This window comes from Pogonomyrmex barbatus, unplaced genomic scaffold (assembly GCF_055798465.1).
Source record: "Pogonomyrmex barbatus isolate J1 unplaced genomic scaffold, ASM5579846v1 scaffold1, whole genome shotgun sequence".
NCBI lineage: Eukaryota > Metazoa > Arthropoda > Insecta > Hymenoptera > Formicidae > Pogonomyrmex > Pogonomyrmex barbatus.
The window spans coordinates 24,613,908-24,639,465 of record NW_028297098.1 but is presented as its reverse complement, the minus strand read 5'-3'; the positions used below and the strand labels follow the sequence as shown (position 1 = coordinate 24,639,465).

At 32.6% G+C, this 25,558-nt stretch overlaps 1 protein-coding gene and 1 long non-coding RNA gene across 3 annotated transcripts in view; one reads left to right on the top strand and one right to left on the bottom strand.

The window, feature by feature from the left end:
* The window catches only part of LOC148938294 (uncharacterized), a 46,639-nt gene that overhangs the window by 16,683 nt on the left and 4,398 nt on the right, over nucleotides 1-25,558 (bottom strand). The window lies entirely within an intron of this gene.
* LOC105421956 (neuropeptides capa receptor) lies at nucleotides 1,526-24,509 on the top strand. 2 transcript variants are annotated; one of them, XM_089072568.1, is made up of 6 exons: nucleotides 1,526-2,292; nucleotides 11,757-11,847; nucleotides 12,818-13,035; nucleotides 17,244-17,486; nucleotides 19,980-20,322; nucleotides 21,705-24,509. In XM_089072568.1, exons 1-6 carry the CDS (start codon nucleotides 2,016-2,018, stop codon nucleotides 21,946-21,948), a joined length of 1,416 nt encoding a protein of 471 aa, XP_088928694.1. In that variant the 5' UTR covers nucleotides 1,526-2,015; the 3' UTR covers nucleotides 21,949-24,509. The 2 variants fall into 2 exon arrangements, with proteins under 2 accessions (XP_088928694.1, XP_011629437.2); XM_011631135.2 differs by having other exon boundaries at nucleotides 1,530-2,292; nucleotides 12,836-13,035.

Sequence of the window (25,558 nt, the reverse complement as noted above, 5' to 3'; positions counted from 1 at the left end):
CGCGTGTGTCTGATGTATCACGAAAGGGAGGCTCCGATTGCAAGTACGTCTAAGACATGTTGTCAAGTTTGAAAAGCGACTTAGCGTTGTGTACAGGTCTAAACTTTACGCAGCGACATAAATTCATCTAACGACGCGCTTACTAAATGCTCCATGACACAATCTCGCTCATATGCGAAGCTAAAACGTTGATCATCCGTGGAATCATCATTTTGATGATAAATCATCACGCGATGAAATATACAGTTACAGGACTAAACGTAATACCTGATAAATTACACCTAAAAGCCGTATTGAGTGAAATCACGAATGCGATCTCTATTGATGTGGAAATATATCCCTAATAATATATGTTGTTTTCACATATATGTTAAAATGAAAGCAATAATACAGGTGGAAAGCAACGCGGTGAAATGAATAAATATGACAAATGAGTGATGCGTGCAGCGGAGCAGTTTAAACAATCTGCAAATAAAGCGAGGTAATACGGGAAACAGAAGTTTTGCCGCACAAAATGACAAACGTTCATGGAACGATGGAGATCGAATATCCATATTTTTCTATAATTATTGCCAATTAACAGAGAGTTACCGGTTTGATATAAACTTGCACTCGTGTTATTAAATTCTTTTATCTTTTGGTAGAGAGAAAGAAAGTGTATATACAAGAAAGTATTAACTATTACATGTATTCTTTGGATAAACAAATAGGATAATTTATTAAGATAATACTTGTATCAGCTGCTGCCAAGGGTCAAACTTTAGATCTTGGATGTGTGTAATAAATGGAGTGAATAGATGAGTCTGCGGGCGAAGATGATACATTCGGATTTTAATCTCCTCGGAAAAGATCGATGTATAAACCTAGAGAATTTCAGAAGAAGTTTGGTCTGAGTAGACAGAATTTTCCTTTTCAACAAATTTATCTGACCGGACAAAGATAAATTCACATAAGAAATTATAGAAAATTTCTTCGATAAAGTTTTATGGGAAATTTATTATAATATTATTATACTTATACTTATCATAATTATATTATATACTTATTATAATTATACATGTTATACTTAAATTTTATGGAAAATTTATTATAATATTATTATACTTATACTTATTATAATAAGTGATATATTTCGATTTAACGTTATTAAATGAATATCGCTGATCTCTCAATTTTTAAATTCAATTTTCTAGCAGATAAAAATGTATGTTTCGTGTAAACAGATTTTACTGTGTACATTTTCAACTCGCATTGTAAAGCTCGTGTAAAGCCACTTCTCGATTGCATTGCCAATAACAGAGTCAACAACAGTCCATGCATAAAATTCTCCAAATATGTCTAATCGACCGTTTGATTAAAATAAATCGTTCGATAACGTTCAATGCTCCGGGATTGCTCCGAGATATTGCCACGTCGTTTAGAGCATTACGCGTCAAATATCTGGAATATTTTGCACAGGGCGATAAGCGGGATCCTATTGGACGGATGGCACAGCCGTTACTCTCTCCGAGGGGGTTGAAGTTAAGGGTTGGATGCGTGGTGGATGGGCGCGTGGCCCGATACCGAAGACCGGAGCGCTCCGCGGTCGTCACTTGTCCACGGTCTGTCGAGTGGAGCACTTTTCACCCCGTTGTATATTCCGCGCATTATTAACTTGGAAAATAAATGGACCGGTTCTCGAAAAAATATCTACGAAATCGAGCGATTAAAGTCGACAGTGGCAGTGAACGCAGTCGTTATTTTTAAGAGGAATAATGAGTCGGTTAACGGCTCGACATCCGCGTGATGTTCGATTTGACGTGTCGAAAAATGATTGGCTGCCTTAAGTTTTCTGTGTTCAATAAGAATTTAACAGTGTTGAAATGATCATGACCGTTGAAAGAAGAAAAACTGAGCGGCTTCCTTTCCTCTATCCAGGATAGAATCGAGTATAGTGAACTCGAATGACTCGATACTCGATTGAGTGACACTGATTGGGAGAAAACAATCACTCGGGCTGATGAAACGCACAAAGTATGGAATTTTCGGGCCGATATATCTTGCCCATCGACAACATCACGGACCTGATGAACCTGACTGAGTCCGAGTACGTGAGATTGATCTGGGGACCGAAGTATCTGCCGCTGAAGCTCGTGCTGCCGGTCACCCTTGTCTACGTCACGATCTTCGTCACCGGCGTGTTCGGCAACGTGGTCACCTGCATCGTCATCAGGCGAAATCCCGTCATGCAAACCGCTACTAATTATTATTTATTCAATCTAGCAATATCAGACCTGCTTCTTTTGATTCTCGGTGAGTCAAGGTTTTTTTGTTATCGTAACTATCTCCTCTCTTCAGTTTTATTCCTCTTCTTTCTTCACTTTTCGAAATTTCTAGTATCTTTTATTTTTTTTTATTTTTTCAAATGTACAATAATATATATTACACGAAAATAAAATCTCGTTATTTAATTTATAATTTATAAAGATAAATATAAACGTCATGTTTATTACACAATATATTAACCTGCTTAGTACATTGTTGCTGGATTTAAAAAATATTTTGATATTTAGGATTAAAATTTAAAATATATTTGACAAACTTTTGTAAAATTATAATATTACAATATTAATTATAATATTAATTACAATTATTATATTACAAGTTATACAAGTTCTTTTATATTTTTAAAATGTTGAATGAATTAAATGATGATGAATTAAATTATTCTAAGTTTCAGTCATGTTTCTCTCTTTAGTTCATGTCTCATTCAAAAGTTATAATTGTATAATTAAAATTTTAATGTATTCTGCAACGTGTAAACAGTTAAAGTGTTTCAAAATTGTATATTAACTTTGCGAATAAATATATAGTTAAGCGTTAAGATTTAGATATTCATTAAATATTTCTCAAACATTACTCCTATAACACGCTTTTGTGTTTTCTAATTTAGTATGTTCATTACAATAAATTATTAAATTGTTATCTTATAAGTAATACAAGTTATTTATTAGAATTATAATATATCCAAAATATTCCTTTCTCTTTTAGAGAAAACAATTTTGCGAGCAAATTTAAAAATTTGGCCAAATACAAATTTAAAAATAATTTAAAAATGTTGGTTCTTTAGAATTATTATGTAGGACGTTTAAACTTGATAATAATATCGCAAAAATTTTTAATTTTCTATTAATTTGCATGTCATACATAATAATTTTGAAAATTCAACAAAATTATTTTCAGATTTGTATTTGGCTAAATTTTAAAATTTGCTAGCAAAACTGTTCTTTCTGTATTCAAAATCGGGAAAATAATATGCAAGATTTATTATGAATTATGAAATTATATACAAAATACAAAATTTTAATTAACTAGAATAAATACAAAATTGTTTTACTCTTGAGTTTAATGCAAGTTTAACTTCCTTATTCAGATTAAAGAATTTCGAAAAGTTTCTTCCTTCTCTGAGTTCCGATTGCGATTTGTAAATTAGCGCAAGGTATTTTCTCGAATTGCAGAATGTCTGAAAATTCTTTTCACTTGAAAATTTATTTCTCGTAGCTGAGTTATAAGTTGTTCAGCGCGTTTAATTCATCGGGAGATCGTCGTCACTTCGCGCTGCGTCTGACTTATCTCGTTTCATTCTACTCGACACGCGCAGCTGGAATAATATCCGCGAAAGCGAAGTGACTCGATCGTATTTCGATCCAATATGCAGTTATGTGTCAGTCTTAAAGTCAAGTCGGATTTCACTATTGCTTCTGTCCCGCAGCTGTCACTTCATCCGCCGTTGCAGCTCGCATCGGCATGTGTAACTCGGCGTTACGTTTTATTAAACGCATTCTGTTACCATTTCCAAATTAGTTAGTCATAAGCTTCGTCGTATCCGGGGTGGAATAATCATTTGCCCATCCAATTAACAATAATCGCATTAAGTGTTTATATCGGGGCTTTCGGTAGCGGTTAATAAAGTGTAGAGAAAAATATATATGCACGCACGTATGTAAATTATCATAGCGATAATGGTGGCTTACTTTGTAAGCGTTACTTCACCGCAACACGCTGAAATTTACAATCGTCCATTTTTGTTTATCGTCGCTTTGACCAAGATTATTATACGCGTAATGAGTTCGCTTTAGCGCCCGCGACGATGAATTTAATCAACCGTTGATATTGTCACGGCCGAAACGCCGCACTTTGGGGGCGGCTGAAGAATAGGCACATATGTCGCCGCTCTCTGAAACAAAGTTACTGTAACCTAACTATTGTATTGTCTCTTCGTACGGGCGATAATCATCATAATGAATCTCACCATGTCCGCGATAATGAAGGTATACGCAGCACTGCATCCTATTCATCACACGTTAATTATACAATTGAGGGGGGTTACACGTCAAGGTTTAACTTTGATATTTTCGTCATAACATTATGCGGACCAGCCGCATTTTTTATTTTCGATACTTTTACTTTTTACATTAACGCAACGCGCGAATTTTTAAGATATTGAATTTCTTAAAAATTCAAATTCATGATCTTACACTTCTTGCACTTTAAAAATATGTTTCGCTGATTCTAGAATTCTAAATGTTAAAATGTTTTTGTATCCGTTGGAAAATTGTTTATCGTACGTAGAATTTATACCAACAACATCCAACAATGTATGCAAGAAAATTTAAATCCAATAACCAGGGTTGGAAAGCATCACCGTTATAACACTACAGTTGTTTTTTTTTTTTTTTCAGTAACAAATTGGTAACGATGTTACTTTTTTTAGTACGGTACAACGATAACTATTTTTTTCAGTAATGGTAATAAATTTAACATTATTTTTATCCTTACTTTTTATTTTGAATTTATTTTATTTTGAATCTATTTGTGACAATTTTTCTATATTCAATATTCAGTCTTCAATATTCATTTTCATTCTTATATTTAAGATCGTTTTAAGAAGTTTATTATAAATCAATCACAGAGTCACATTAGCGTAAGAATTGTCGTCTTTATAAATATCGATCTTTAAAAATTTGTAAACATAAAATTAAAGATAGAAAAAAATGTGTTTAACTGTATTTACGAATTTATTTATAATTGTATTTACGAATGAAAATCACAATGTTTTTATTTGCAGTATTTGAGTATTTTAAAAGCTTGTTAAATTTTTTGTAGTCTTGCAAGTTTAAAATAAAAAATTTTATTTCTTTTTTTTTTGTTTTTACATCGACAGTTTAGTAAAAAATATTATAAAAGTAAATTTTTTACTTAATCTGATTTTGTTTTTGTGTTAAAAAAGAAGACGAAAAGAGTAACAAATCGTTCCTTTTTAAATGATGATAACGACAACGAGTTACTTTTAAAAAAGTAATTTTTCCAACCCTGCTCATAATCAAATCACACAGCCACCTTTACGAAGAACGGCTATTATCTGATCGGGCGCCAGATCGAGAGACACTTTTTTGTTAAATTGACAAATTGTTCAGACATAAATTCTATCTCTGTCTATATTGATCAGATACAAAATATCGTTTGCTAATGCTTACCAATCATTTATCCATTTTAGCTAATTTTTCATATTTAGATAATTTTCTAGACTGCAAGATTATTTTTTTCAGTAGAGGTTTTATTACATTATTCTCATTCCATCAAATTTCTACGTTGGATTATCGTTATATATATTTTCGGATTCAATATGCCCTCCTCGAACGAGTGGGGCATTGCTTACATTCCGACGATAGACGTGGCGAACTGCAGGAATTTATTGCGAGTCAAACCGTTCATCATTAGGGGACCGACGATAATCATATTTCTTTATTATTATCGGCCTCTCAGAAATCTTTTGTGATATAGGAATATTTCCCTCGCGTGTATTAAAGAGAAAATATAACGTGACACTTTTAGCAGGCCGCAGATATCAGTATCAATTGCAAACTTTTCCTTCACACGACGAATAAATCGCGCCGGCAATCTTCGATTGAAAACGCCTCTGTTATTTGCCCCGATGTTGCGATAGCCTAAACAGACAGTTCATCTGTCAGGATTACAAGACTAATTAACGAAGAGTAATGAATAGATTAGATATTGCTTTACACGATGCCGCCACGATGAATAAATAATTATAATTCATCATTAATATAAAATTTAATATTCATTAGCAAAATGCTGTTTTAATCCCCGAGATTTTTGATCTGTGAAATAAATGCAAATACAGGAATATCCATGCTTTAATAATACCGCTCTCATCCCTTCAATTTTTCATCTTTAAAAAAGTATTATGATCCCTTCTTACATTATTTCTGATTTCTTAGGGTCTGTATCGTCATATACATACACATATATATATATATATATATTGAATTAAAAAAAAAATAAAAGCTCCATCTATCAGCTTTACAAATGATTTACGACAAAGCATTCCTCGGTATTATATTATATCGTATGAATAATTGTTCTTAATACAAAATGAATAATACACGGGAATAATAGCATTAAATTATTTCTATCTACGGATCTCTTTTATAATACATTGTCGGCAGTATATATTGTTTTTCCCTTTGCCGTATAATCCGATATTTTTACTTCATAAACCGTGACAGCAGTTTCGAACAATAAATGGATCCTGTATCTGTCAGGTTTACAGTAAGTGTGATTAATGATCAAACATCGATATATTGCGAGACCATTATGTTACACAGATGTGCGAGAAAATATTGTTTGGAAAATTCCCATTTTCCACTTTCGCAAATCCAATTTTTGAAACGTAACCGCGATACAAATTTATTTTGACAAAATCTCGGGATTACGGTATCCTTTGAGGATCCTAATGAACGAGGACCCTCTCAAATTTAAAAGCTCAATTAACCAAGACGAAAATAAACGAACATGTTACGAGCTCGCCGCCTGATGAATATTCTAATGCAATGAATAATATTATTATCAATTTCCGTAATGTTTTTAAAATAGACGCGTCGAACGATTTATTTTCCAACGTATACAATCAATCACGTCGATATTTTCGCCTGGTAATTATCAATAGTAATAAGATACGATAAAAGCTTGCAGATAAAGAAATACAAATAGTCTAGTGCTTCGCAATTAAAGTCACGCAGCCAATATTGAGTTTGAATCTATCTCTCGTGTTTCTTCCCTCGTCATCTATCCTTTTTTTCCCATTCCCCTCGAATGCCGAGCATTTCTCCGTCGACAGATAGGAGCATAAGAAGTTTCAAACACTGTTCGCCCTTTAATGCAACTGGCGTATCCCGCGATTGTTCGGCCTTATTTGATATGCCACTCGCCTTCGTGCTTCATGAATTTCTCAAATATAAGCTCTGCAAACACGAAAGAAACGTTGTGGACATTTTTCTGCGACGCTGATATCCCCGAATTGGATGAAAATCGTTTAAAAAAAAAAAAATTACTTTATCGTCCCTCGCGATCATAACAATATATTATTTTAAATTGGAATAAAATTTCACATTTCTTTCTTTAACACTAAAAATACTAAACTGTTGTTTTTTGAGCGTTTCAATTTTTCAAAATTATTTTTTTTTTCTAGTATCAAAATAGAATTAAAAAAATTTTGATTTTAATTTTAATTTTTATTTCATCAGGATAAAGAGAGTAACTGATAAAAAGTTAAAAATTCGAAGATTGTATTTTTAATGTGTGAAAAAATTAAAATAAAAAGAGATTAAAAATAACCGCTCGTTAAAATGTCTTTTTTTGCTTTTTCTTAAAAATGTAAAAAAGAAAAGCAGATGCTGATCCGATGAGATAATTGGAACTAACGTGGAGTACAAGAATACATTTTACAATTCTCGCTTCTACACATCTTCAGCTTAATAAGTGAAGTTAAAGTGGGGAAACTTTTTTAATGACTTCTCGACTGCAGATTGCAGAGCTAGAGCGATGTCTTCGGATAAGTTCGCTATCGCGAGGATTAAGAATCGGGTCATGCTCAATCTGCGTATCAGCGGCGCCTTGAAAACTAACGCAAGTAGCGCGGAAGTCTCGCAGCGAGAGGAAGTAGCGGCTGAAAAACGGGGAAAGTACCGTTTCTCATCTAAATCTGTAGGAAATCCCCGGCCGTATGAGCACATATGCGTTTCGAATATCTATGATCCAGGCACGTTCTTCGTGACATGACCCGGCAGAAGTTTCGTGCGGCTGATGTACAAGACGTCTCAGGGATGACTGGCGCTTGCCAGCCCTTCGCGGAAATAATATTTTCCAGTTTGTTTTTACTAAAGTTTTACTTCGGCAGAAACCACTGTATTTCCACGCTTCCACGCAAAGCTCCCACTATATTTCCGAGTATTGTCTTGTGTAACTTAAGAACCAATCGAACAATTCTGCATTTCGATTTCTCCGGCTAAAAAGGATCTTCGTCAAATCCGGGCGTGTCATCGCCGCCCTATATATTGCGTCTTGTCGTTCTCCTGCGTCTACGACATATCAGATTGCCGAGAAAATACGAGAACCTCGTATCTAATAAGCTACTTCCACGTGAGAAAAAGAAGAAGAAGAAAAAAAAAAAGAAACTTCAATTTTGCGACGAAATGTCGATTTCCGAGAAATCTCCTCGGTTGGCACAACATTATATTGCATCTTATGTAATAAGAGAATACCTAGGATTAAAGAAATTAATTGAAAATTTAATTAAAACGGGGAAAAGGAAAGATATTTATCTCGAGCATGTAAAAACGCCCGAGATGCAGCGATAAACGAGTCCACGCTTTTCTTATCGTTTCTTCCCCCAATATTTTCTTCTTCTGGAGCGATAAAAAAAAAAAAAAAAGCGTAAAGAGGGACCGAGCGAGCGGATAAATTTTCAGATTTATTTTTTAGATTTATGAAGGAAGTTACGCTTGTGTCCATATATAACTGAGCCTTCGGCGCTGAATTGCGAAATCTAAACTTCTCAAATACGAATCTTCATCCGATATCCTCGTTAATGATGGGCTAATAAGGGCCCATTATTGAGCCCTGCAGCGAAAGCCAGTGCCTATGCGGGAACACGTCCTATCGCGTGATTTGAGGATTCGTCACGTACCCGATATTAACCGCGAGTTAATGGATTTGGTGATCGCCGAAGTCGGATAAAACGGACGACTCCACGCGATGCGGCTAATGCAATTTCGTCGGGCCTTCGGTTAATTGCGATTTACAGCAATTGTATCTTGTATCGACGCTTGATTGCGCGCGCAAGTATTCCAAGTGATTGAAGGAAACCCGATAAAATCAACACTCTCATAAACGATCCACACAAACAATGTGCATTGCGTTTTTTTCTTTTTTTTTTATTTATAAGCTTTTTTATATCTCGATGAATTTAACGAAATCTTCTTGACTAAAGTATATATATATATATATATTGCAAATATTTAATAAAGAATAAAGTAAATAACGCGAAAATAAATATGGTATGCAGAAGGTACAAAGATAGTTCAAAGATTTCAAATCAATTAAAAGGGAACGGTTCTAGCGCGATATTATTAAACTTAAAAATTTTCAGAATTCTAAATTTAGAAGTTTCCAATATTTTAGAATAATAATTTTGAATGAGAATTACTGTGATTTGTGCAATCTATTTCGTGCAATTTTAACGTTGACTACATTGAAAAAATATTTTTTATAAATTTTTAATAAAAGACAAGAGCTTTTCTGTGCGTAATTCTGAATAAAAATGATCTCAAGCGTCGAAAATGCGGCGAATATTTATTAATTTATACATAGATATATCGTCGGTGTTGGCTCTACACGATGGGATTTGACCTTAATGGCACGGTTTTAACGTCAACCGCGAAAAGCCAAAGCTTTCAACGTCAAATTGCGTCATTATTTTATGGTGCTAGATGCGCTTTAGGGACATCCGATACAAGACATTGGAATGATCGTTAAATAAAACGTTACCTTCACGCTACGACTTGCATGATTCATAAATGCGCTTTATATGTACATGCGAGATGTATAAATGTTTTTTATCGGAAGCATCAAAAGCATGAAAAAGAAATGGAGATAACCAGCATCAGATGACATATTAAATAGGTTATTATTTCATTAGCTACACAAATCTTTTCTCCCGTGCAATCAATGCAAACATTTTTATTTTTCGGCATAAATAAATAGCAGATTTTCACGTTTGCCGTATGTATTGCCACGCATTAACATGAGATCGTTGCATAGAAATATCGGTTTATATCAGCAATTTTCTGATCATTTCCAAGAGAAGAGGCTATACAATAATCGTAAAATGTTAAAAGTCATCTTTTTCGAAAATTGAAACTGATAAATTTTACTTTGAAATTTACTTGAAATTTACTCAGATTTTTGTAGAAAAAATGAATTCCCAGTAAGAAGATTCTTCATAATTTTTTACATAAATCAATTCTCCTTATTATTTTGCAAAAGTATTTTTCCAGTAAAGATATATACATTTTACATTTTTATCTTAATACATGTAAAATCTCTTTTGTTTCTTAATTACAAAATTTATGAGATTTCAAATTTAATTTTTTACATCATGCTTGACACTTAAATGATGAAATAATGTTGTATACTACGCCTTGAAAATCTACAAACATTTTCTAAAAATTGGATTGGTATTTTTACGTGTTTTAACGAAGAATTACGATACTTTAACATGTAACAAGCAGAATGGGCAAATATTTATTTCTAATTTAAATCTGACATTTCGTATGCAACGACCCAATATATAATAAACTACATGAATCGAACACATTCCGTGACAAGCGTAAAAAAAGAAGTATAAGAAGTATTTGCATGTCCCCAGGGATATGCGTAGCGAGTCATGAAGTAATCTGCGGTGACAGGTAATTGCCGCACCGCTTGTAAACACAATTAATACCCGGAATCTCGTTTAGTTGTTATCGTAAAAAAAAAATTACAACTCAAGGCCCTTACCTTCAGGGTCCTTTCCTTCAACTAATTTTTATTATAAACTGAAACTGACGCGCGTGAAAAAAAAAATAAATTTACTCAATTTGCACGAAAAATACGCATATACGCAATCTCTACGATTGTATTATGAAATTTGTCTACATTATAAATCCGTCATCAATCACGAAAGCTCTCCGAAAGGAAGTTTCGACAGCTTTTGTTTTATATAAAAAAAAAAAAAAAATTAAAGTTACAGAACAACCATAAATTTTTCGGAGTAAAAATTTACAGTAAGATCACCAAAGCGCAAATCGTAACACGAACTGCGTTTCTGTTTTTACGCTTTGCAATTGCCGGTCATGAGAGGCTCTTTGCATAAATTATATTATGACAATTGAATCTCTGATTCGTCCTGTTCCCGTATCCTTTCGTTTACGCGTAATTCATCGTGGTCCATTTACAGTTACAGTACCTATATTACATTTGCTTTTATCAAAGAATCTAGTAGCTTTACATCATTCTAGTAGCTTCACATCGCTTGGCTCTTTTCTACTTGAAAATTGTGGACATTTCGCGTTCTTTGTATACAAATGAAATGTACAAAATTGTATACAAATAATTAATGAATCGCAGAGAAAAGTATATAAAGCAACATGATGTGCAAGCAATTTTATTTCGTAAATTATTCCGTAGTCTTGTGTCCTCATAAACATAAAGCTTTTAAATAACGTTTTGCAAAATAGTGACATAGGGACGCATTACAAAACGTAAATCATACACTAGACTACTCAAAAGTTAGTAATCTTTTTTATCACTTTGCATCTACAAGCTTATGCAAGCATATGGTACTAATGTATATAAAATAATTCTGTAACTTTTAGGACTTCCCAATGAGTTAAGCGTGTTTTGGCAGCAATATCCATGGACGCTCGGAGTGGGTTTGTGCAAAATACGAGCATATGTTTCAGAGATGTAAGTTCACAGAATAAAAAAATTATCAAAAATATAAGATAAATAAGGATGTAAATGTAAATTTAATAATTTAATTGCAAACTCTACAATTTCAAGCGCAACGCAATTAATAATTTAATAATTTATATTTTATTACATCGCGGAAAAAAAGAGCAACAAAAAAAAACAAAAATTAATTAAGCAGCACATACACGAGTTAGCTTTATGATGTAACAGTTTTTTTTGTTAACTACAAAATAATATATAAATTAAGTTCCGGAATAAATTTCAGATAATTGAACTTAGAAATATAAGGTGTGTGTGTGTGTGTGTGTGTGTGTGTGTGTGTGTGTGTGTGTGTGTGTGCGTGTGCGCGCGCGCACGTGTGTACACGTGCAAACATACACAAAGAAATGAATTAAAATAGAATAAATTTGCATACTATATAAAGATAATCCAGAACACGTTTTGCATTACGTATGAGATCACTCATGCCGTTTAAGAAATGCAAGAAATACACAAATTAATGAGATCTTGCAGCATTACATATACAGAAAACATTAACTTATTTTGAAACAATCTTCTCATTTAAGAAGCATGTACGTTTTTCTTGCAAATATATTTTTGCTAGAAGATGTTGTTTTATATGCATACAACATAGCAAATGCGCGCGCGCGCGCATATGTGTATGTGTGTGTGTGTGTGTGGGGGGGGGAAGGGGATGTTAACAATCTAGTAACATTTACGATTTATGTCTTTGAATTTAATTTTAAACTTTTCTTAAATATTTTAAAATTTAAAAAATATGCTTTAACTGTAAGATAATATTGTAAAATATTTGAAAATTTAAATTAATTTTGAAGGTGAGGATATATGTTACAAAATATACAAAATGTGATGTTAAAATAATATCCTTTTAAAATTAAAATTACTGATTTAAAATTACTGATTTCTGTATAAACAGATCCGCGTGATATAATTATCAAATTAGCTTGTGTGTTTGTTTAAGGTCGTCTTATGTATCGGTGTTAACGATAGTGGTGTTCTCGTTGGAGAGATATCTAGCTATATGCCACCCTCTACATTTATACGCAATGAGCGGACTGAAACGCCCTATACGATTTATCTTAGGCGTCTGGTTGCTGGCCCTCATTTTCGCGTTACCCTTCGCCGCTTACACCACCGTCAATTACATCGAGTATCCGCCAAGTAAGTATCTCTTGTGTTAATAACTTATCTACTCGAATTTAGTCAAAGTGCTCGTAACCAACGATCCAAGTATCATAAATAAAAGTTTCGAAATTTTTTACAGGTATTGATATAAGTGTCGATAGTTGTCGATAGTTGTCGATAGCGTGCAATATATAACAGATTATAAATCTCGAAGATTTGTAGTAGTTTTTACTGTATTTTCTACTTTTCTTTATTTTCTAATTCTGTTTAATCTTCTACAATATCATATAATTTTAAAAAGTCATATATTTTATATTTCTATATTCTTAAGTCTGAGTTCGATTGTCTAACAAACAGGAATCAGAAGTCTTATATATCAAGAATTTAATCTTTATAGGTAAAATATTTAAAAGCTGAAAATTAATAGTTAGTTTATATTTATTCCAAGGTTAATATTTGCATGTTATGTAAGTTTTCTTCAAAAGATTTGAGTTGTAGAAGATTAATTTTCTATAAAATAAAAAGTATTTGCAAAATCAAGACACATATGCATACATACACGTCTATTGCATCTATAAATAGAATTAGATTCTATCTCAAATTCAGATACATCGTAAATTATTCAATCTATTGAAGGTAAATCTGATTATACAACAAGTATCTAGACAACTCGCATTCCACGAGATTATCAAACCTGTACTCACAAATGTGAGCTTCTGCAGAAGAAAATAATTTTTTACAAAAAAGAATTATAAATTACAGATTTTTATAATCTAATTAAATATAATATAATGTTCGAATGCTATTCTAATTTTTTCTATTTTTCTTTTTTAATTGTCGCTTGTTATTTTCTATTTTCTCTTCTGTGATTCTCTTTCTTCTGTTGGCTTTTCTTCTTTGATCCTTTTTCTTTATTCTTTTTAATAAAGCTTATTTTTCCAAAGTTTCTCCCATTTTTATTTTATTTTAGTTTATCCTTTCCTTCAACTTTACTTTTTTTCAATTCATTTTTCTTCTTTAAGATTTCTTCTTTGAATTATTACTTTTTCCTTTCATCTTCTTAAGTTGCTACATTCTAATTTTAAAATTTGCCATTTATAATCTTCCTCTTCTTCAATCTTTTGACTATTCTTCACTCTTTTTTGCTCTTCCTTTAATTCACTTTTCTCTCCTTCTTTGCGATCTTTTCATTCTGTTCGATCTTCGTTCTTTAATCCTTCTTCAATTCAGCCAATTGATATACTTTTTTCATTCATTTCTCCTTCTATCTTATTTTATATTCTTTCTTCAAGAAAATTTGCTGTTTCTATTAGACTCTCAAAGATAGGTCGGCTCAGAAATAATACGTTGAATGCATAGGAATCGTTTACGGAAGAGGACTGTATAGATGCAATGAACGTAGCGAGTTTGCAATCTACGTGTAATTATGGCTGGTCTATTTGTTTACCATGAGTACACTTGCGAGCTATCATCGAGTAAACTCGTGAAGCAAATGCTCGTCCAATTACCATTGCGCATTTTTCATCGGTTCTCCGATTTCCATGATCATAGACGCAGTAAATAAGTAGTAACTAAAAATTTCTTTTTTTCTTTAAATTTTCGATATAAAAATATTTAAACAAGTTACGCAGAAAGAATTAATTAAAGGAATAGAAATTAAAAGAAACAGTTTAAAAATTCCGCGAAAGGAAATTAAAATAATTAAATACGTATTATTATTTGAATAATAATAAAACAAAATAGCACTGTGAAGTTACAGCTTAACTGTAGTAACCAGTGCCTAAACTAATTTTACACGGCTATGAGATTTTGTATTATCGCAAATAATTACTGAAGTATCACGGAGCTTCGTAATTAAAAAAAAAAAACAAAATAAATTAAAATCGATACTACACAAGGTACACAGTTAGATAGAATTCGTTAATCTCCTTCAAAAAAAAAAAAAAAAACCGAAAAGAGTAATTTAAAGTTAACTAGACTAGGAAAATTTTTCCTGCCCATAATCAAAAATCAGAAAGGCAATAAAAGAGTAATAAAAATAAAAAATAAAAAAAAAAGATGTTCCCCTTATAAAAAATACATGAACATTCGTTAAGAATTCGAGACGATTCGTTCGTTTCAAACTTGTGACGCATCCTGCCAAGATTGGTTTCGAATAAACAAGTTCTTTCCTCCGGAATGAGTACGAGTTGACGAAACTCAATTTCTTATAGAAAAATCTGACTTAAAATATATCGAAAAAAAAATTCCTTCCTACTCCTCCTTTGCATTCGGATGTATTGTCCTCGAGAAAATCGGAAAGGGAAATTTCAAATAAATTTTTATTTTTCATAAAATATAAGCACTCCTAGGCACGTCATGTGCAGTAACGTGGTAATATTGAACGCAGATGCTGTACGGAAACTCGATGAGAAACTGGCGATCGTACATGACGACGATACTAAGCGCACGTAATTATAACACACAAAGAGGGACTTTGCATGGCGCACATCAACATTCGTTATCGCAAGCGATAACGGTGATCGATGAAAATCATCGGTTATCAAGTTCGCATCAAGATCGCACAAGAAATTTATCATCAGGCCAGCGAGAATACATAAATCTAGCCGTGTTGTATTCCGCGATAAATTTTATAATCACACCGTTTTTCACGATCGTATAATTTTTTTTTGTCGATAAAACAAATGTGTAGATATTTAACAGTATTAAAAGTCCGCAAAAGTCGCTAAATTATACATTGAAACAAAATTATATATATATGGATATATATATTGGTAATCGCGGATTTAATACTATATTATATAAAAGAATTTACTATTCATATAAAAAAAAAATTGAAAAAGTGATAACATAAAAAAATACATGTTCCGTATATTTTATTCTAATATTTTTACGCAAGCTAAATAGAAAATGAATTACAGTGGCGGCAACATTTGTCAAATGCGTAGGCGTCTGTACAGAATTTAATTTCATTATAAATTTCACTACTTCGCTGAAGTATATCGTCTAAATTGCAGCGATTCATTATGGCGCGCTTATAGTGCGCCGTTAAGATTATAAATCGTTATAATTGTTATCTATATCTTGTAGCAACTTCACGTTAACATTATGTTAACGTTTATATTACGTTTTATGTTTCATTTAAGCAGACAACAGAATGTAAGGCGCACTTTCGATGAGCTATAACTCGCATCAAATAATGTTTTTCAAAATAATGTTTTTGTTATAATATATTATGTACATTATATTATACATATGCATATTTAAAAAAACAGAATTAAAATGCAATAAAAATACAATAAGTGCGATTAAAATAAATATTTTTTTTCAATTTATGTAAATTGTTCTAAAAAGCTCTATATTAAATTTAATTCATATTCATGAATTTAATTATTTGTATGTTTTACAAATTATTCATTTCATAAATTTGACAGCAAGAGAAACTTGTTTATCTCTGTGTTTTGCTTATATAACAGTAAAAAAGTAATATTAAACAGTAAAGTATTATGTATAAATTATTATTTTAAATTTCATATTTAATAAAACCTCACTTAAAATATTTAAATACGTTTTACACAAATACGTTTTACGTATAAGAGGTTATTCAATCGCGAATTGATTAGTCAGAACATGTTATAATGTCTCTGATAGAATTTAAACTCTTTAATCCAACAGTTGCAATATGAGAGATTATAACAGAATTCCATTGTAAGAGAATTTATGTTTCAGATTGAATATTAATAAAATCGGTACATTTCCTAAAATTAATCTTTTTAATAATTTATGACTGTCTATGATAACTATAGAGCTTTATAACGTCCGTAACTGAAATAAACTTTATAAAAGAAATATATCATTGCCCGAGACAAAGTTTCTAATTATCTCAACTTAATTACATGTCACGTTAATTTTATTTAAATATCCACATCCATCGCACAAATTCTGTCACTTCAAAAATTAGGACTATATAATATTGTGGAAAGAATCTAATTTTTTCATGGAAAGAACAATTTTGTTGAAGTATTTAGAATAATCTGTAAGTTTTTCATAATTTTTTCATTTATAAATGTAAAAAATTATAAAAATAAGTGCGATCCTTAAACATCCTTAAACTAATTATACGTTATTAATATTTCAAGAATAAAAGATCAATAAGGTTTTACTCTCTGGGATAGACAAAGAATGCAGGAAATGATATTAATGGAAATTTAGAAGCGAAACGTGTTTCTCGCATTTATTTGCAGGATCTGGCCGTCATTCCGAGGAATCGGCGATGTGTGCCATGTTGCTGCCTAACATGCCCAACTTTCCGCTTTACGAGCTCAGCTGTCTCATATTCTTCCTCGTGCCGATGTTCTCCATAGCGGTGCTTTACGTGAGGATGGGCCTCCGAATACAAAACAATGGCCTCGGGCATAGCGTCGAGGGCTCCGTACACGGAGAAACGAGGCAGGCTCAATCACGAAAAGCCATCATCCGAATGCTCAGTAAATTTCTGTCTTTTCCGAACCACATATCCGTAACCACACACGTCTAGAATCTGTGTACTCCAACCTACGTCGGATTTATCGCACCGCGCCGACGCCGCACTTTATTTCATTCGCACTTTGCTTTTTATCCCCGTGCTCGCATTATTTCCCATCGCGCACGATGGGAGTTTCGCATCACTGCGATGCGATCGGATCATTTCATCCGTATCGTACGATTAAATTGACGAAGGGGAAAGATTAAATGCGACGTGAAACATTTAGAAAATATTTCTGCATTGACGTCTTACATGTTAGAGCTATTATTAAAATTTTCATAAATAATTTCTAAAATATATAGAAATTTTTATCTGAAGAAGTACCAATTAAAAATAGTATCTCCATTTGTGAAAAAGTACACCGTAAGTAATTACCGTTCTTTCGTTACATACGTCTCGTTCGAGCTTTTATATTAGAATGCTTCGATATCGTGTTTGCAACGTACGATAAATTGCAAGGAGTCATATTGCGAGCGATGTTTTCGAGAACAGTTATTACGAGCGTGTCAAAATTCCGCGAGGTAACCGCATGATTTTCATTTTCGCACGCGCATTTCATGAGAGTGGACGTTGAAGTTTCTGTAACACAATGACGTAACGTCGGATAATTCCCAACAGCCACCTACGTTGCTTGGCAAAGTTAGCCCATTCCCACATCAGCTTCATAATAAGATATATCTGACGAAAGTTTTATCCTTTGTCATAATCCTGATATTTATTTTTTTTTTCCTTTATTAAATTTTTTCCTAAATTTTTGAAATTACTTTAAATCAACTTGTCAGCTAGCATAATCTCATTAATATTTGTGAACAAATACGTTAATAAAACGTCACTAGAAACAATGTTTGCATAACGCAGGTTTCTTATTTTTCTTTCATTTATTCTAAAAATATAGCGTTATTTAACAATATAGAATTTAAAACATGTTTCTCTTCTGCAGTAAATAAATGGAAAAGGACTACTTTGAACAAAAATTCTTTAAAAAGAAATTACCTATCGCAACGTATAATAGAAAAAAGAATTTTTCCAGATATACTCAATTTCTCAATAAACACGTTCAAAAAGAAAATACAGCTCATGTTGAAAAAATAAATATTACAGAAATATTACAGAATGTTAAAGTATTGAATTCTCGCCCACATGCATATTCGAGAGTGACGCGTGTCTATAAAATATATAAATAAAATCTTTTTGATAAATGTTAACTTGCCCCTGATTATCGTAAGAGATCTTTTATTTGACGAAATTTAGACGGTAATTAAGATTGACTGAGGTGATTTAATTGCATGTAATCATTTTCCTAGTTTTATTCTTGCTGAAAAAACGTTTTCTTTTCTCGTGTCACCTATTCCCAACGATAGGTATTATTCTTTTATGTCACGCCTGTCGTTGTGCTGTATATTCCCGCGAGGATAAGAGAGAGTCGTTTGCAGCATCGATTAATCATCGAGATGCTTCGGTTTCTCGTTTCCTTGGCCAAGAAAGATAACGCGGCTCAGTTAAAATCTATAAAATTGTATGCAAATTCAACGCAAATTCGCTGATTCACAGCGTAATATCGCTCGTAAGATATGAAGTGTGATGAATAATAAATTATGGCAGTACGCAAAAACTCCTGAAGTTTAGTCGGATGACACAACGAAAATGTGGCATAAATTATTAAAAAGATTTTCACGAATGTCTATTTCATTTGTTCGCTTAATGTTTTTCTCAGTATTACGATTATGTATCATTTTACATTTTTATTATTAATGCATTATTATTAATTTTCTTATTAACATTTTTTTTTTAAATTTACATTGTTACTTCTTACTTTGGAATGATAAATATTGAATTTTTTACGGTGCTTCTATAAACATACTTGAAAGAATAGGAACAAAATGCTTTTTCTATCACAAGAATAAATTTTCATAATTCCATCGATATGAGAAATCAATAAAGCAACATTTTCGTACCTGCATCCGTTATGGTTGGCCAGATATTACGAAGTATATGAAATAGAAATCGATGAACTTATACGTGACACGTTTCTCGAAATACTTTTAGATTCGCGGAAAATTCTTTTAACGAATAAATAATTTCAGCAAATCGAAATGTTTACAGTTTTATTTGCGAGAGAAAATTACTCTTATCTTTTCATTGATTTTAAACTTGTTAATATTTTATTTGACATAAATATTATTTAATTAAAATGAATTCAATTTTGGGATTAAATTAAATAAAAATTTTAATTTTACAAATTAATTAGTTAATTAAAAATTCTCTTAAAAATTACGTTTTCAAAAGTTTGTCTTCGATGAATCAGAGTTACGCGAGATATGCTTTTAAGTTTTCATATCGTTTTCAGCAACCCTCTTTGTGGCGTAGCCACGTAGCCATTCTTCCGTATTCTCAGAAGAAGCAAGGGCAATAATAATCGACTACGTGAAAGATTCTCGATAATTTCATTCCACAGGTGCGGTCGTGATAACATTTTTTATCTGCTGGGCGCCCTTTCACGCTCAGCGCTTATTGTACGTGTATCAGGTGTCGGCCTTCAGCGACATTAATGACTGGCTTTATCCATTGGGTGGTTGTCTGTACTACTTCAGCACCACCGTGAATCCCATTCTTTACAATGTGATGAGCGTCAAGTATAGAATGGCGTTCAAGAAAACGTTGTACTGCGCGCCAACGAGTCCCACCATCACGAGAGACGATCTCAGCAGTATGAAAGATAGTACGGTATGCGGTTGCGGATCCAGAAGGGAGTCCCAGATGGTTCGCGTAAGAAGTGTGCACTACCAACGTAGCATCAGGCAAGCATATTTAATTACCCCTCTATCGATTTTATCGATGTTAAATATTTATTTATTAGAGAGCATAGCCATTCTATATTTATGAGAATACACCACCAGAGAGAGTATATGCCTGAATTATCTAAAATTTCTGAAACTATTCTGAAATAATTTCGACCCCCAATTTCTGAAATCTAAATGTTTTCCACACGGAAAGAACACTTTTGCTGGCAAATCTAAAAATTTGGCTAGATACAGATACTAGATACAGATCTAAAAACGATTTTTTGTTGGACCTTCAAAATTTACTATATACAATGTTCAAATTGATTGTTAGAAGATCAAATATTTTTGCAGTATTATCGTCATATTTAAGTGTTTTTATAAAATAATTTTGATGGGCCAACAAAATTATTTTCAGATCTAATCAAATTTTTAGATTTGTCAGCAAAAGTGTTCTTTCCGTGTATAAATAGTAAGGTTTTTAAGCATTCAGATATTTGGATATTCAAACTCAATCCCAATCCAAAATTCTCTCTGCACTATTTGAATTATTCGAACGATCTAAATATCTGAATTATTTGGATCTAGAAATGTGTGTCCCAATTATTCAAATCTGTCTCTGATCCAAATCTGAATTAAAATACAAATTTATATCCTGAAAAGATCGATATATATATTTTTTCAATGATTTCTAAAAACGAAAAATCAAAAATAAAATACAAAATAAAACTCATATATTTGTTTTCCGTTCAACGAGATCTTTTATTTGATACTTCAATCCTTGATATTTTCATCCTTTATTTCTCTAACTGGATCGAGAGAACATCTTGGTCGCACTCTTTGAATCCACTATAAATTTAAATTCGATTCCGAACCTAAATTTGCTGCAAATGTGAATTTATTGTGACTACGGATTTAATTTTTTCGACACTTCAACTATTCCGATATTTTAGAAAAAAAAACTTCAAATAAACTAAATTTGAAATACCTCATTTTTTTGCTATTTGAGTAAGCAGATTCGGATATTAAATCTAATCTTAAAATCCTATTAAATACACTGAAAAAAAACGTCTAGTTGAAAATTGACAAACCAGAAAATTCTGATTGTATCAATCAGAATTGTGGTTACCTCAACTAAAATTTCAATAGATTTAAGCAGAAATTTAGCAGATTTAAGCAGAAAATTCTGTTTTGTTCATTTTTTATTGGAATTCTAATTCCGGTAGAAAATCCAACCAAACATTTTTCTCAGCGTATACATTTAAGTAGGTTTACTTGTTTTGAAGTAATCCTTGTTGTTTCTACATTTAGATTCATTAACGCTTCGGATTTTCAATTAAATTAAACGATCCCGTATTGGTATTAGTTATAATAAAACAACTGCACTTTTGTACTTTCAGATGCAACGTGTCGCACGCGAGCGAGACGCACCGTTCGCCGGTGAGATTACGTTACGACGACGATGACGTGAGCCCCTGCGACATGGAGAAGATGTCCCGTGACATCCTCAATCCCGACGTGCAGCCGCAGAATGCGAGAAGATCCTTTGTCGAACATTCGAGCAACGGCAGAACGAAATATCGATTGAGTGAGAAAACGCTAGACAGCACCGTACCGATCGTAGCGAACGAGACGTGTATCTGATCCTCGTCTTATACCATCGGGAATAGAAGAAAATGCTGCGGCACGAGGACCGTAAGGACCACTCGCGTCCTCGACAAGAAATTACCGTGTCGCCTTCGCATACACAACGAGACGGACGTGATGACAGATGCCGTGCATTATTCTATATTGAAAGACAATTTTCGCAGGACGACGCGTCGCGATATTCTCCCGGAAAGACGTGACCGTGAGATTTGCAACCAAGACGGAGAATCTAGCTTTGTGGAAAGTTGTGTTTGAATGACACTTCGGAAAATCGCGACAAAGTGTCCGTGACAAACAGTAAAATAGAACCAAGAAAAGATTCGGCGATAAATCGATTTATGATAATATTGAACTTCCAGATTTTGCCAAGTTAATAAAATCCCGTATAATTAAATGAATTAATTAACACAAAGCGCGTTGCGTAATAAACTTGCGCTAATAAAAGAAATACGTACGAATGGGAACGATATCTAATGAAATGCATCTGATAAAACAAACAGATCTTAATGTGTGCAGTTCGAAGTGCAGAGGATTGGAAGAAGTGCGATGTGATGGAATACGTGTCAAGAAATACGTGTCTGATTTCGTTAAAATTTAACGACGTTAGTAACATCGGGCACTTTACAATATTCCTAATTTTAATAATTTTTTAATCGATCATCATTTTATCGATATTTATTTGATCATCTATTTTATTATCAATCTCAAGACTTTTCAATTCTAATTCATATTATATATATATATATATATATATATATAAAATTTTATTATAATATTCTAATAAAGATTCATATGTATATAAGCAAATATATTCAATAACAGAAAAGATTACAAGAAATAATAGCAACAATGACAGAATCTTGAATGTCTAATAATCTTTTTATATATCTAATATATTTTTGAATTTATAGAAATAAATTTAAATTCGAATATAAATTCCAAAGAAGATTATTAGAGATTTAAGAACTTGCCGAGTATTATCTACATTTTTATTTAATATATTTCTTTTCTACATTAATTATAAAAATAAGATTTTTACGGATAAATTTGCCGCACAAATAATAATCTTGAAGAATTCGTTAAATTGTAAACTATAAATAGTTTTCCTGCGACTATTTCTTGTCTTATAACTACTTTTCACTCATAGAATTTTCTTGCGAGATAATCAAAAATTCTATTAATGTTTATTTTGCCTGTGAACGCGTAACAGTTTTTAAATATATAAAAAGCTATAAAAATACATAAAAAATGAAGGATTTATGAAAGAAGCAAATCGACACAAGAGAGCGACATGTCAACGAGAGAGAGATCATTTACTTTCAGATCGTCCAAAGAAATCACGCGAACGTCTAAAAGATAAACGCTCGATAATGGGATAGTGAAAAGTAAAAAACGAAGAACCGCTGAAATCCTCGATTTTCCCATCGGAACAGACTGGGATGGACAGACATTTATTGAATTCTGGATTCGATATATTCTACCAACAGGACAAATGAAATACGTCTTAGACAGTTTCTGTGGACACACATTTGATAGGTGCTTTGCGTATGCGTAACGCTCGAAGGAGTCCACGATTTTTCAGATCATATGAAAGATTTTACGGAATAAACAAATACGAAATTTCACGATTGGCATGCAGTTTCCGAAAGGAACTCGTGCTTATCGCATTTCCCAAAGAGGGAGAGCTCATTCATCGCGCGCTTGGACGGAAAAAGTACACGTGCATGTTATGTATGAATATATGCGTGCATATATTCATGCACACATATACGTGTGTGTGTGTGTGTGTGTGTGTGTGTGTGTGTGTGTGTGTGTGTGTGTGTGTGTGTGTGTGTGTGAGTGAGTGAGTATGTGAGTGTGAGTGTGTGAGTATGTGAGTGTGTGAGTGTGTGTGTGTGTGTGTGTGTGTGTGTGTGTGTGTGTGTGTGTGTGTGTGTGTACAAGCGCGTGAAACGAATAATGTGTTGGGGAAAAGAGGGATTTCATAATATATTCGTACAGAAGATTGCTCGCGAGCGATCCGATGGGATCCAATGGCGGGTAATCTTGAGGGGACGCCGGCAAAAGGAATTACTTTTCGTGCCTCAGGTACAAAATGAGCGGTGTGCAAAGAATTGCAAATGCGATCGACGCCGGCGAGGGACAGGAGAAAGGGGAAGAGACACAGAACGAAAATCGCGGGCGCTCGTATCCGCACTACTGCCGGGGGGCTTCGTTGTAATCGAAGGATTTTCATTTTCAGAATGTTCCCGGGTGAAATGAACTGTCGCTGAGATGTATATCGATTATCGACGGGACGGACACTCGTGAGCCCGTGTGCGGATAGTCCGGCCGCGGCATCGATTCTCGTGTTTTTTATCTCTCCGCTCGTTCGGCAAACAGCGAAGTCGATTGAAAATTCTTGCGCGAAAAGAGCCGCCCGCGGCTTCCGCGCTTCCGTGGAACCGCGAGTGTTGCTGAATCGGCTTCGAACGCGAATATATATAAACCCGATTTAACACTCTGTGAATGTAATGCGATGTATTATGACAAATAAAACTCTGCTTTCTACACAGTGACACGTTTGCGTTTGTCCATTAATTTACATGCAATATCTATAACGTTGTTTATTTTAACGAGACGAAATTTCGATAATCGCTTTCCGATAAAACGTAAAAGCGTAAAAGTTACTAGTAATAAATCGAATAATCAAGATCATAAATCAAATAATAGCAATAACATAAAATTGAAATTTTAAAGCAAAATATAATTTCGCAACATTTACACAACATTTTTGATAATTATCTCAAGATCATTCTCTGCCAATGAAAAGAATTGTAAAAATCGCAGATCTGACGAAGTAAATAAAAGCCATAAATTATATATTTTCAAATTAATATTTTAAACTTCAATAGATTAACATTTTTATACATATTAATTTTCCAAATTCAAATGAAAACTCATTTTGAATATTATATATTAAAATGTGTTGCAACAGAATATATGTAGGAACAGAATATATATATATATATATGTTAAGTTGATTGAAATAGATTGCACTTATGCAGCTTGTAACTTGGCATTGGAAATAACAACATTTCATGGAAAATGTATTGGTAAGAAATGGTTATGCAATGGTTATTACAATAACATTATCCATTTCCATTTTGAAACAACTAATCAAAACTGTACTTTACGTAAACACCTGATGTCCATTTCTATTATTGCAGTTTGATTTTCGATTTAATTTATTCTTTATGTTTTTCTAATTTAAAAAAAGGTAAAAAGTAAATTTAAAAAAGATTAAAGTTCTAATCTACATCGATAAAAATAGATAAAAAAATTCAGTCGAGTAATAAATTAAATAACTTCATATTGCAAATAATCAGCTCGATATTCGATTGTTAACTTTTAAACAGATATTTCAAGTGACGATTATATTTATATTAGTCCTTTATGTCATAATTATAACGAAACATTGTTCTTTGATCTCGAATAATTACGTTGTAATGAATCTACCCCGTTGTTGTTTTATATATGTAACACTCCCAAAAGAATCTTTTAGAAAACTGATAACATTATCTCGGGATGGTATTAAATTTTACGCTCGTGACGAAATGCATCTAAT

What these genes read in the sequence shown, in the direction of transcription:
- LOC105421956 (XM_089072568.1), top strand. Translation starts at nt 2,016, where the DNA reads ATGGAATTTTCGGGCCGATATATCTTGCCCATCGACAACATCACGGAC. An exon ending in CCTGCTTCTTTTGATTCTCG is followed by an intron (nt 2,293 to 11,756) that starts GTGAGTCAAGGT and finishes TGTAACTTTTAG; the next exon opens with GACTTCCCAATGAGTTAAGC. An exon ending in CACTACCAACGTAGCATCAG is followed by an intron (nt 20,323 to 21,704) that starts GCAAGCATATTT and finishes TTGTACTTTCAG; the next exon opens with ATGCAACGTGTCGCACGCGA.